We start from the raw sequence: 14,646 nt of genomic DNA, 5'->3' as shown, positions 1-14,646 counted from the left end.
CTGTGCAGTTTGATAGCCTGCCAAGATTGAGGTAGATACTACGCAATGGGTCTTGTACCCAAGGGACTGAAAAATCAATTTGGCTGGACACATCATGTGAATTACTCTTGTCTACTTAAGAAAGACAACAAGTTGACCTGACTTTCAGTTTTCCAACCCTTTCTCAATTCCTGGTTCTCAACTATCTGAGCTACATATTTGGAACTTGCCACAAGTAACTAGTTTTTCTTTTAATATATCAACCAGCTTTGATGTGTTAGGCAGATACCCTTGGCCATAGCATCCTGTGGTGGGACTAAATCTGAACCTTCTGACTTAGAGGTAGTGGCACTACCACTGCACCATAAGATACACAATAGCCAGTTACAAATAAACAAACAACGCTGTATCAAGTAACCAATTACCAATTGTTTGTTTTAGTGGTTTGGTTAGAGCTTAGTGAGAAATATCACTAAGGCTGTAATGATATCAAGCTAAGAAGGACAAACAGGTACCATGCAACCAATTAAGAAGGATTAGATCTTTAGGTTAACTGGGCCAATACATAGCTATTTCAGTTCAATGGACAGAATTATAAAATAATCGAGTGAGTAAAAAGAGCTGGGTGCAAACTTGGATCATTAGTAAAAGGATAAAGCAACAGGCTTATGTTCAAGTCCTACAACTTTGTGAAAGGACCAACAAATATTTAGATTTTTGATTTAAAATGTTGGGCTTATTTTGGTAGCAAGTTGAAACTTCAAGTTAGTCTAATTGTAATTTTGAAGAAAGCTGCAAGAGAAAGCTGTTCAGAATATTGAAGGATTGAAATACCAGTGAAAAGGGAGCAGGGAGGGGGAATTCAGGAAGAGCCTCACAGCTAAAGAAGAGGAAGAGTTTTGAAATAATTTATGAAGAAGGATCATTGAAGCAGACATTAAAAATTGGGTGCACTCCTGAAGAAAGGAATGGAATAAGGGATACAGTTTGTGGAGCAGGATTTGGTTCATCCCCGAAAAAGAAAGGCAAAGCCTTGTTAGATAATGACCTTTGACTGTACCTAATGTACCTCACCAATCTATTTACTGATGAAGAACAACAACACCACTTTCAAAAGAAATGCATGCTTCTAGTGGGGTAAAGGTTCTATTGTAAAGTCTTTTTACACAACACCTATTCTCAATAATCTCCCTGGGACACAATGTCCTTGATCAAAATTCTTTAAAATTAAGCTGACCTAGACATGTTATTGATTCATTTGCTTTTCAAATAAGCCACTAAGTGCATCTTATTGATTTTGCAAGCGAAGTATGAAATGGGAGTGGGTAAGGCAGGGTTAAAGGTCAAAAGCATGCTTCAAATCCTCAAGCTGCTTTGAGATAACACTTATACTGCTTACTAATGATAATTGCTCAACCCAGGAATCTGAAGATCCACTCCCATAGCTGACTTCTGTTTTTATTCTTCGCAATCTACCAAATGTTATATAAATTGATCAGCAAACACAACCAAGAATCCTTTAATTTATCATCTGCAGCTGTTCTGCACACTGCTCTATGTGGGGCAATCTATCCATATTAGCAATGTGACTTTCAAGAAAAGCTTTTAAAAAAAATAAGTTGACTATCTGACCCTTCACTAACCAAATAGGCCCACAAATAAAATGGGACACAGACAAAAGAAATGCTCTGCTATTCAGCTTAAAATAACTGGTATCAGGCAGCTGGCTCCTCAAGCTGTTATTTTGAGCTGCTGTTTTCAATTCACTGCACCCAGTGATTCCCGTGCTTAGACATGGAGCAGTGACAGACACATGATTCCTTTCATATGAATGGACACACAGGCAGGCAGCAGACACGAGCAGGGAACACACAGGCAGGGACATGGTGGGGGGGGCGGTGGCGATGTACACAGACATGAGGTGTGGAGGGGAGACACACACACACACACACAGGGGAAGACAAACAGACATGGGGTGTGGGGGAAGAGACAAGTCAGAAAGGCGGTGTGGGCGGGGGGAGACAGACAGACAGACACTCGGGGGTAGGTGGGAATCAAAACTCAGTCAGGGGGCAGGGGGAACAGAGTGAGGGGGTGTTGGGCAGAGATGACACATTGCCAACATCTGCACTATTCTGCTTTTAGATTCGTGTCAATAATGCTGCTGGCTCTTCAATTAGGAGGGGAGCAACCAATAGGCACTGCTAAAATGATCAAACTGGTTTGTCTGGAGGGATGTTGGATGTTATTAAATAAAACTGAATTCGTTTTAAAAACAGGTTCCCAAAGTGTGTGTCACAAAACAGTTTTAAAAAAGCACTACCAGCCATAGGTGAATTCTTAGAATTCAAAGCTCCCAACTGTAAATTTAAATTGAGCACTAGCTATATGAGAAAAATCTTCCATTTAAATAGTGCCTTTCATTAATGCAAAACATCCCAGACTGCATGAGAGTGAATAAAGTATCCTTCTGAAGTCTATTTCCGGTTGCAAGTTAAGAAAATGTGCAGGCTATTTGTGAACAGCAAGGTCCCAAAAACATCAAGAAATGAAAAGACTTGGATAATTTGATTGTTAATGACTGTGGCTCAGCCCTTCCTTCAAAAGGACCATGGATTTTCATATCCATTCATGGGTTTTAAACACAACGATGGTGTTTAGAAGGCTCCCTAGTAGAGTTCCAATGTTTTGAGTCAGGTGTAGCGCCCCAGACTCCAGGTTTAAATCTGCTTCAGTACTTGTTGGCTTTGGAAGGAGCATTCATGATGCAGTTCAGAGATTGAATTTCAGCCTGCTAATGCTTCCAACACTTCACCACTACTCTCCCATGGGAAAAAAAATAACCCGAATGAATACAAAATACCAAATGGTTTCCAAATCTTTAGTTACTTATTTTCAACTGACCAACCAATCTCAAAGGGAAGAAATACTAATCAAACCAGTTCAGATGATCAACTTTAACAAAAATGGAGCAAAGGAGCTCCCCCAAAGCTTCACCCGCCTCACAAAGAGGCAGAAAGGCAAGAGATGGGAACTACACATATTGATGCAGAACAGTATAGACGGGAAAGGTGATCTAAATAAATTGTTAAGTAATTCTAAATGAGGAGATCAAAGATATGTTGCAAAATCAATAAACTAACATTATTGCTGAGGGAATGAAACCATTTGACATTGGGCATGAGAGATCGTAGGAACTGCAGATGCTGGAGAATCGGAGATAACAAGGTGTGAAGGGTCTAGGCCCGAAACGTCAGCCTTCCTGCTCCTCTGATGCTGCTTGGCCTGCTGTGTTCATCCAGCTCTACACCTTGTTATCTGACATTGGGCACATTCACTTGTGAAAATATAACCGAATATCTCATAGTCCAAGCAGTGGCCACAACACTCTGATGACCAGCAACCCTCTCCGAGGCAGGATTTGTTCGGAGTCCAGCTAATTATCACTCCACAGTTCATTAGATAGTTGCAGTGCTCTCATAGTTGGCAGAAATGCTTTCCCCACTGATTCTATTGATGCGAAAGCTGGAAACTCTGGCCCCATACCTCTCACATCCAGTAACCATTCCCAAGCCCCAAGACCGAGTCTCAACTAGGAACTGTAAACTGATTGTTTAATTCCATGTAAAGCCTTCAACAAAAAGCAAACAGAGGAAGAAAGATGAAATTGAGAGGATGGAAGAAGATAAAAAGAAAATTTTTTTTTTAAAAGAATTCAGACAATTATTTTAAAAGGAAGGAATGAGATTCAGCATTGCAAGAAGTTAGTTTTCAACGCCAAAGATTAAACATCACACCATTAAAGCTTTACTCACATTTGAATAGACAACGTTGAACTTTTTTTTAGCATGTTTAGTGAATAATCTATGGATAAATACTGCAAATTCAGACCCTTTATATGTTTTAATACCAAATCTCTTGACCAATGTAATAAAGCCTGTGAAGGAGAGATACAGCTTGGATAGCAACATCCTGAGTTCCGTCTTTAACAGCATTTGTGAAAATGCTAAAAGTTGCTGCCAGAATAACAGCAAGTGTCGACAATCTCATTTTCAGTTCTACCTCAGAATCTAAACTATTATATATGATTTTCTTGTTTGGAAGAGTACATTAGAGGCAATTTTGAATCTGAAATCAGAATTGTCAATAGTAGATTGTTGACATTATGACAATTGATTGGGAACGTATCACACATCTTAGTCAGAAACTGTTTTCAAACATTCTCAGCAACCAAATGTGTCACAAAGAATCTGAAGGTGAGAATGAATGAGATTTGGTTGGAATCATAACACTTAAGTTTTTTTTTAATTGTTTTACCTGTCAAGTGGTAATAACTAGTACCACATTGAGCACTCGAACTGTTAAGACTCATCCCCTATGCATCACAGTACATCTCAATCTCTATATCCTTTCAATACTAGAGCATCTGAGGTGCTTTTGTACATTATGACAGAGAAATGGACAGCTTCTCTCTCTCTCTCTCTCTCTCTCTCATGCTCGCAGGCAAATGCCACAACTCAAGATGTCAAGCTAATTACAGATGCCACGCATGTCAAGACTCAGTCTAGAGCTTAATGAATTGTTTCACAACACATTTTAATTGGTGTGAAAATACAATGCATTATAACCTTTTATTTAATGGTGACTGGACTTGTGTGCTGTGAAGGTGTTTTAACTAAAAAATCTGTTTTTGAATCAAACTAGAATTTAGATTTATTCCGAACTGCTAAAGAATGCATTTTATATCTTTGTTCAAAATTCATTGGTCACATTTCATAAATTCAATAACAGAAATTTATAGAATATTTAGAACTTTCCATTATCTCACTTAACACTGAATTGATATACTATGCGACAATAAAGGATAAAGAAAAATTGAAAGCACCTGCCCACGTTTGCAGCCTGTTGACTCAGGGAACTTTTCAAACAAGGCGCATGTTTTTGGGACTTGTTTACAGGATTTTTCAGCTCTGCGACCTAGGAGGAAAAAAGAAAAATATATACAAGGCAGCAGCTGCATTAGCATAATTTCAGATTGTCATAATTAAGGTTATTTCATTACCAGCCATTTGACAAAACTTACCTTGAATTCAACCACAATTGATGTATCTACACACATCTAATCAGAACTCTCATACAATTTCTCTCACAACAGCTTTTCCCTCATCGGAAGACAAAATATACAAACATACTAAGATTCCTTTAATTCTCAGAACTTTTCAGTTATTTCACCTAGATTTGAAAATATTTAAAGGGTGCGGTTAGAGGGAGTAAATTAATTTAGGATTAAGTCAGAAGTCACATGACACCAGGTTATTTCAGGATTAAACTGGATAAATTTGCACTAACACAATACCCAAAATAACAATCTGTCTGTCCACCATCCGTAACAACTACAAATGATTCCGAATTTGTATAGCACTTTTGTTCAGATGGATGCAGTCATGTATCCTGAACACACTAATCAATTAAGTATATTTAGCATGAGTTGGTGGATTTTCTAGTTTACAGTGTTTCTTTGCCAATTCCTTCTCCGTTTACAAAACTCCTACATCTAATTTATTTATCCAACCCACACCAAGTGGGGGGGAAAAGCTTTCTCCAAACATGCAATTTTACTTCAGTAATAATACAGGCTTTACAGTAGTGTATGTGTCACACGGTCAATGACAGCTCTCATCTTTCTGCATGTAGGAGTCCAATTCTATCCACTAAGGACTGTAATTGAGTGTTCAGTAACTGTGCATTCAAGTGCTCTGAAAGCTTTGATACACGTGTCCACTGGGAGTGACATCTGCCTTGACAGACTACATAAGGATCTGCTCCACTGTTTTGTATAAAACTGTTTTTTTCTGACCCTCTAATTCCATAAAATCTATAGTTAAAGAAATAAGGGTTTTAGAATTCACCAGGATAAATTTCAACTTCACATTTTATTTTAGCTATATCATTTTACCATTAACCCCTATTGGATTTTTGACACCTGTTGTATAGTGTACAGTAAGGAAACAAGGTATTAGTACAGAGCAGGGGTAAAATACACCTCAGCTCAATCATGTCTTAACCCAGATATCCAAAGAAGCACCCGGGATATGGAAATCAAAAGCAGGTCATCTCAGGTGAGCAAAACTAGTAAGAGCTTTCGAAGAATACGTTAATCATAATGGTGGCACCTGAGGGAAGTATACTCAAGGTGGAGGCTGTGGGATGATGGAATGTTTACAAATGCAATAAAAGCTTGGTATTAAAGATGATAAAAAGGATCTGCTGATTCAGAAAAAAACAATTTGTTGATTCAAAAATGTAAGGAAATGATTAAACATTTATGACAGAGTTAGAGTTAGCAACCAAATGCACAGTGACTGATGAAAGCAGGATGGAATAACGTTTGATATAACACAGAGTGGAGCTGGAGGAACACAGCAGGTCAGGCAGCATCAGAGGAGCGGGAAAGCTGATGTTTCGGGTTGGGACCCTTCTTCAGAAATTCCCGACCCAAAACGTCAGCTTTCCTGCTCCTCTGATGCTGCCTTACCTGCTGTGCTCCTCCAGCTCCACACTGTGTTATCTCTGACTCCAGCATCGGCAGTTCTTACTATCTCTGAGTGGAATAACATTTGGTTTGATTTATCGGAGATCAGAACACCAAGTTTGGTAGTTTTTGTTTTATGCCTGACAAGTAGTAATAATAACTGGATTACACTGAGCACTCTAACGGTTAGGCTCAACCTTAATGCATCACATTTCAATCTCTACACTCTTCCAACACTGGAGCGTCTGAAACACGTCTGCAGGTTGTACCAAACAAAAAACTGAATGGCTCAAAAACTTGGGCAAAAACACTGAAAGGCAGCCAGAAGTGGGATAATTGTTAAGGCAGTGTGGATAAACATGTATGTAAATCAGAGGTCTGTAAAATAGCTAGGCAAATATTAGTTCTAAAATCAAGTTTGTAAAGGTACAACTTGCAAATATAACCATCAAATGGAGACGATGACCAAGTGAAATCACTTCCCCCTGCTCAAACTCATCTCCCTTCTCCACACCCTAAAAGCTGCTGAAGGATCCACATAAAGAGCTATGCTGAACAATGAACAAGAGTAATGAGCAACAGTCTAATTATCATCTTGAATAATTCTCCTATTTGTTATTGCTATCTTTCTTTATTCCAAATCAGGGAGATTGTTTTAGATACAAATACCTCTTTACTGTCAAGGTACAATAAGAGGGTGGAGTCATACAGAATCATAACTAAATAACACACAAAATTTAATGTAAACCAGCATAAAATATCAACCATAGATAGATAGATCAATAGGTCGATCGATCACAGGGACTCCCCTCAAACTGCATTAAAATAGCCAGCAATGAAATTGAAGAAGGCCTACAAATCATTGCAGAGTGAACTGTCAACATGTCTAACTTTATGGGAGCAGTCAACAAAGCCAATAGAACATTGAGTTACATAGCCAGAACAATAGAATGGCGGGCAGAGGATATCATGCTTATGAGATAAGGATCCTTGGTCAGCTCAAAACGTTGAGTACTGTGACTGGGTTCTGGTCACTAAGACAGGAGAGGGGCAGCAAGTATTGGAGGCAGAGCAGTAGAACTATATACAAGTCCAGCTTCTAGTGTCTAAGCCAGCAGCACATGTCCAAAGAGTCATAGCGGATTTGAAATGTTAACTGCTTCTCTCTCTATACTTGCTGTTGAGTTTCTGTAGCATTGCCTGTTTTTATTTCTGATCTCTGGCATCCGAAGGATTTCGCTTTTATTTTTGTGTTAAAGTTTTGAATTATGAGTAAAGGTGGAGAAATGTAGTTATTTGACATGTCATTAACACATCAATAAATGCCAAAAACAACTGATAAATGGAGTTAGAATACAGGTGAACACGATGTGCATGGCAATTAGTTCAAGCTGTTTACATTCTGACTGGCAGTTTACAAGACCAGAAAGAAGCTACTTGCATGTTTAAATTGGCGACCATTTCACAGTGCGCCACAGGTCTACGGACAAGTTAACAGTAAATGTGGCTTCATTTAATAATGTATATTAGTTAGAATCACAAACGTGTTCATAATAAATGCTGAGTATCGCTAATTTAGGTTTATGTCTCAAATCAGTTTTGCTTTATTTGAAAAATTGTTTCTATCAATAACCATTGTTCCTTGCTGTTATGCAGAAGATTAAGACAATTCAGTTCTACTGAACTGTAATAATGTTTATAAAACCTGTAAAGCAGACCATCTACGTAGATAAAATCTCTTCCCCACTCTGACATGATATTATGTGATAGTCTCATGAACGAAGAATGCTTTCCAGCTTTCGTGTCGTCCTGGGCCTTCTTTGAGGTTTTTGAGAGGCAGTGGTCGCAACTCCAGCCCACCTCTGAAAATAACCGTTTGAAGAAGCTGGTTTTTAGGCGCCAGCAACATGATGTTGGAAAATGGCTTGACCCAGAATTCAGGACAAGAAGTGGAGAACCTAGCCCATTATTTCATTACCTCCTGCAGCTAATTTACTTTTGAGGCCTCAGCAAATCAGATTTTTCTGTTACAACAACTTGCAACAAAGTACAATTCCTTATCAGGAAATATGGTTACAGCTTATTGCAGTGCAATAAGCTGAACAGTCCCTGACAAAGCTCACAAACGAATGTAGTCAATGGCAATGGTAACAGTGGCCCCGGTTTCCAGAAACTGAACAGTATAGTGATAGATAAAGAAGAGGGGCTAAAAAGGCTGGCAGGGAGAGAAGTCGCCAGGCCTGGATGGGAAGCATCCTAGATTGCTGAGAGGGGAAGGGAGCAAATCTCCAAGCCATTGACAGAAATTTCCAGGCATAGGATTATCCCATCTGAACAAAGAATTAATCTGGATCGTCAGCAAGAGAGCTAGGAATGAGATGAGCAGAAACGTCTTTACTCGGAGAGCTGTTAGGATTTGGAATATGCTGCCTGGGAGAGTGGTGGAAGCGGATTCCACACGAGGTTTGAAAAGACAGCTGGATATATATTTGAAAGGGTTAAATTTACAGAGATAGGGTTGGAGAATGGGACTAGCTGGGTAGCTATTTTGAGAGCAGTACAGACACGACAGGTCAAATGGCCTCCTTCTGTGCTGTAAAATGCGACGATATTATGTATCAGATTGCATTAGCAGCCTGGAAATGTATCTCCAGCATGGGGTTAATGCTTCAAGGATGTGAAGAGAAAAAGCTATTGGATTAAACTGTAATGTTCATGAAAGTTTACCCAGATATTTACTTACACTGTACAGGAAAAAAAAACAAATTAATAACAGGAACTTAACATCAATGTGTGTCAAGGGATTAATACCATGAAATGCAAGTAGACTTAAAATTTAATTCATTCAAAACTGTGTGTGATTTAAGAAAGCAATAATTTATCATGTTTACTCTTATCACTGTGTTTACCTATTTGAAAAAATACGTTTCATTTTACATATTGCAACATATTGACTTGGATAAGAAGAACTGGGTGCATAACAGTAACGTCACCGGATTGATAATCTAGAGGCCAATGATGTCCGTATCCCATGAAAGAATAAAGAAACAAAACATTAATGTCGCACATCTCTAATAGTGATATCCTCATTATAAGATATTACCTTGCTGCCAAAGTGTAAACTGGCTCCAGTCACCTTTCTCCCTCAGGTTTTCATCTTCAGGCAAGAAAAAACCTCTTTCTTTATCCATAACAGCCAGACCCTCATCACGGATTAACTTCCAATTTCTTTCAAGAGCCTACAAGGAAAGAATAGCTTATCGAAATTTAGACATCAGATTTAGTAATCCTCAACAGAGCACCTAACCCTCAACAGCCAAGGTAAATATCAGAAATATTTCTTCCTCAACAGCAAAATTACGATCCAAGAAAACAGTCACTTAAGTCTGATCAATGTCTGAAAGATCTATTACGTGCAATGCACAACAACATGAGACTAATAAAATCACAGGGCACACTGGCAGTAATAAAAAAAGGACGAAACAAATTAACTGCGCAAATAAGTTAGTCAACAGACCAGCAATGGGGAATCTTGAAGCACGAGATGTAGTGAACATGAAATAAATATATTTCTAAAAGATGAAAAGTAGATACTTGGAACCACAAGAACCAGTGAATAAATAAGGCTAAAACTAAATGTAAACTTGGAGATAAGATATTTTAGAATAGGTGAGCTGTGAAAAGGTTCTGAGATAGCTGTGAGACGCGATCTCAGTTTGTAAGAGTAAGGGTAGAAACAGGAAACTAGGACAGGTCACTTGTGAGGGGAGTTTAAAGGCCACCCCACAATGGTTGCACTATAAAGCAGAATGCAATACAAGAATGGGGCATAAGAAAGGTAATCTACATGTAGCTCAGGTGAGTCAGATTGGCAAAGGGAGATTAAAAAAATAAGTTCAGAGTGTATCTGGGACAATTTCTTAAAGCAATATGTTCTAGATCCAATCAGAGAGCTGGGTACTAAAGTCTGGTTTAAATATTCCAGTTTTGTGAATATGTAGTGGTAATGCATTAGCTGTGACCTCAATCTGGAAGATGTGTTTCGGGTGATGGCTTGTGGTGTGTAGAAGGGTGCCAACTGTTTAAAAAAAAGTTGCTAACTTATGTCTGTGGTCTTGTGTCAATTTAAATAATGTAGTGTCCAGGAAATTGATGCTTTCCTTGTGTGATGTGGCTTTAAATTTAATATATAGTTGATAATTACTGAGGATATTCAAAAATTTTTCTAATTCTGCCTCTGTGAGAGTCAAAATTCCCCATTCATTAGCATCAACATCAATACAGAAGATAATGTTACTGGATGACTGCTTCATCCAATACAAGTTAGTGAGAATGAAGAAGTTGCCCTTAAAATCTGAATAGTCCCTAAAAATCAAAATCGGGAAAATATCAAGAGAATCCCTTGAAAGAGAAAAGAAATTGTATTGTAAATGGAATAACAATAAACAAGGTAAACAAACATACAGAACTAAACATTCAGATATATAACTTCCTCAAAGTGCGTAATGAACAGGGACACACTAATGAACAGTAAAGAGGCAGTAATAAATTTTCTAAGAAACTGAACACACCACAGTTACAGAAAGGTCTTTAAGGTTAAGTGTGACTGGAGACGCAAGGATTAGAATAAATAGACACTTGAACCAAATAAATATTTCTACTTGTCTCTTCTTTAAACTATCCTAAAACCTACATGTCAAGCCAAACTTACAGTCATCCTGTCTAATATCTTCCACTTTGGCTAGGCACAAATCTGTTTCATTATTCTTCCAGGCAACACCCTACAACATTTTCCTATTTCAAAGGCACTAAACAAACACAAGCTTTGTTTGTTGTTAGTGAGTGATTATTCTGAAAGCTCGGTTAAGAATCCACATACCTTCACCAGTTCAGTATACCCTGTTTCTTTCGTTGTCCACCAAGGTTGAGCCTTCAGTCCATTCACATTGTAGAGTGAACGCTGCCACACTGAAGCAAAATGACCCCTTTTATGTCCCAGCTCATACCAAGTGTATGCCTGGGGATCAAATAAACCAGTGAAACTATATCATTAATCAGAACCAGAGATTTTGTCAGCAGGTCTGATGTTCCCATGGACCACTAACCCCTTCACTGCTGACTGCACTGTTTGACAGTACTAAATATAATGCTACTGAAAAGTTTTAAATAGTCAAAATTACATTTTAAAATCCTTTTGTCTCACTGATTAGATTGGCTAATTTCTCTGGACACATAATCCATTCACAATTTAACCATAAGTTTGATCTGTCAACAGGAAAATGAATATCAGGTTTGTTTTGATGAACTAAACATGATTGAACCTAATCTCTCACCTGGAGCTCGCTTATTCACTGGTATTTGTAATATGATGTAAAAAAATACTGAAACTGGCTTGGGGAGACAATTTAGATCTTAACTGATTGAAAATCCTAAATATTACTTTGTAAAACTGTACTTTGTAGTATTTGAGGACAAACCATTATAGGTACGGGAGGGAGCGTGAGGGAGAGAGAGGGGCAAAATAGCACAGACAGTGAAAGAAATATGACAAAGCATTTCAAAAGTTGATACAGGAAAGTGGTAGCAAAACAAAATTCAATTTAGAATACTTAATCTAGCTTTAACATTAAATTAGAGAGCGTTAACCTTCCAGTTAGAGTTGGGCAGTTTTTACTAAAAGCCTCTTCAAAAGAATTTTAAAAGCCATTTTAAAAGAATTTTCAATCTTTCATTAAGTAGAATTTCCATGAACAGTTTGCTAATTATATCTGAGTGTACATGAACCAGCATTTTGGATGAAATACATCACTGAGATGCATCTATGATCTTAATCAAAGTTTTTCACGAATCTATTTGTATAAAGCAAGAATGTGCAGTTGTACTCACCTCTTTATTGCCCACTCTCTGCATTGCATCTCCTAAGTGGAAGTAAAAACGACCATCATCAGTCCCTGGTTCCCCGGATAATAAACCTTCCTGCAGAGATTGCACGTTTCAAAAATCCGTTTATGTCACAAAGCCAACACCCAAAAGGTACAGTCTTCATTGCTCACTAGTAGAGATACAATTGACTTTGCATCTATCTTATTATTTCTATTTCAGGAACCCTGTTTTCTGAATTAACCATTTTCAGTGCAATGAGAGCAAATAGCAATCTTTCAAAAACACACTTGTAGAACTTCATACTAAAACTACTGAGCAGCTTTTAAAATCAGCAAGGACATGGATTTTAAACCTGGCTCAATTTGAAAGGAAGCAGCACCACATGATGGAAGAATAGGTTTCCTGCATTTCTCTGGCCTTGTTCTGAAAGAACAGTCTTATCGTTCTGCCAATTAACTATAACATACATCATTTATTGTATCCTCTGATCCCCGATCTGAGAGATCAGCTTTACATTTCTATGGAGCGGTAATGAAAAGCCAGACTCCTTCAGACTTGAAAAGAGATTGACGATGGAATGTCTTTCCTTATCTCTTAGATCACACTTATGTAAGCAATGAACAACACAAAACAGATTTAAACAATCTGCAATATTCTGCTGATACATAACGTATCCCTGTGAAAAGGCCAATAGATCCTGTATGCTACAACAAATATTTATTATGAACACAGATGATAGCTGTAAGCCTTTGGGTTGTTACGAACATAGCATCACCTACATCAGCTATAAGCAGATCAAAAAATTGATGGAACCTGATATTCAACTGGTAAACGTAATGTAAATTTAGATTTGGCTTAATTTTTGAGTTAATGTTGCTTTCACCTTCAGAATGATCATAACCAGTTCACTTGGCATTATTGCTCATTCCAGGAATGTACCCTGCATTCCATTAACCTGTTTAGGTTCTGATGTTTAAACATGATGCAACAACCAACTCAGGATTAGTTAACCTAACTAGTGCAGCACTTACCTTTAGATATGGAATACTTTCAGCTATCTGATTTCTAGCTTTGAGGATGAATCCATAGTGAACTTTAGCAAATCCATCATTTGGAGCCAGGGCCAGAACCTGCAACAACACATCACCATTATCCCCAGTTTCTCTGTTCTCTGAAATCTTCCCAGGGCTTTTACTGAACTGTAAAATCAAACTAAATTAGCTTTCCAACAGAATGGTTTTTGATGATATTCTTTATAAATATAATTAATCTGTATCAAATGAACCTTTCTAAGGTAGGTCTGCTAACCTACCCTAGTGAAGAGCAGGGGCTGAGAGTCTCTGTAATGGAGAAATCATTGAAAAGAGAAGTCATTAGGGAAAATAACATGGGAGCACATTGTCACTCAAGCCTCTCTGTGTCACTATTATGGGGGTCCTCTTACTCCATGCTCATTATCATTGAAATTATTAAAGGACTTGTGGGGATCAAGGGAATAACTTCCTCCATGAAACCCAAACTTACTGAATTTTTTTGTGTTACATAGACAGATTTGTGAAAATACAAGCTGATTCGGTGACAATTGAGAAATAGTGACATCATCTTGCTATATTTGGAGATGTAAGTGGCTAAAGTGGAAGAAATAATTATTTGGTAAATTTAATTTTAATGGGACATGGAAAATTTACCTTTTTTCATGGAAATAGAATGCACTGCATGCAAATATGAAAATGACAAGGAGATGCAAGGTTAGTAAGGATGGAATATTGATAATAACCATTGCACTGCTAAATGTAGATGCTAAAACTAAGAAAAAAAACAAAGTTTCCACGAAAGTAGAAGCTAGGGATGCAGAATGCCATAGGTTAACTATAATTCTAGATTGACCTTTGTATTCAGGGACACCAGGCAATTATGTTCCTGACCTGTGAGAATATAGGGTCAATGAGAACAAAGAGGCAGCATGGTTGTGATCCCGATGAGAACCATGGCAATGGAACTTTTGATAACAAACAGCTGAAAATTTGTTGTTTATGAGACTGATTTGGCACTGTTTGATTGGCAGTCTAGACAGAGGCCACCTTTGTTTCTAAGCAACACTATCTGGAAGAATTTGAGAGAATGGAAAAGCACCCAATTTCTTTTCTCTCCAGAATCTGGTTTGCGCACTCACTCTTTTTGACTCCATTCATTCTCAATTTTCTGGCTTTGTGCCCAATACCAGGTTATTCCAGGGCATTATCTACTGAAGA

At 37.9% G+C, this 14,646-nt stretch overlaps 1 protein-coding gene across 1 annotated transcript in view; it reads right to left on the bottom strand.

Moving 5' to 3' along the window:
* Positions 1-14,646, bottom strand: part of unm_hu7910 (un-named hu7910) — a 220,646-nt gene that overhangs the window by 7,289 nt on the left and 198,711 nt on the right. Inside the window, exons 29-33 of the mRNA XM_048595703.1 lie at positions 13,426-13,524; positions 12,398-12,487; positions 11,391-11,528; positions 9,615-9,750; positions 4,865-4,956 (exon numbers count right to left, since the gene is read on the bottom strand). Of these exons, the coding sequence (XP_048451660.1) occupies positions 4,865-4,956; positions 9,615-9,750; positions 11,391-11,528; positions 12,398-12,487; positions 13,426-13,524 (555 nt within the window). The remainder of the gene's footprint in view (positions 1-4,864; positions 4,957-9,614; positions 9,751-11,390; positions 11,529-12,397; positions 12,488-13,425; positions 13,525-14,646) is intronic.

This window comes from Rhincodon typus, chromosome 4, assembly GCF_021869965.1.
Source record: "Rhincodon typus isolate 14 chromosome 4, sRhiTyp1.1, whole genome shotgun sequence".
Lineage (NCBI taxonomy): Eukaryota > Metazoa > Chordata > Chondrichthyes > Orectolobiformes > Rhincodontidae > Rhincodon > Rhincodon typus.
This window is presented reverse-complemented; position numbering and strand designations above follow the sequence as displayed.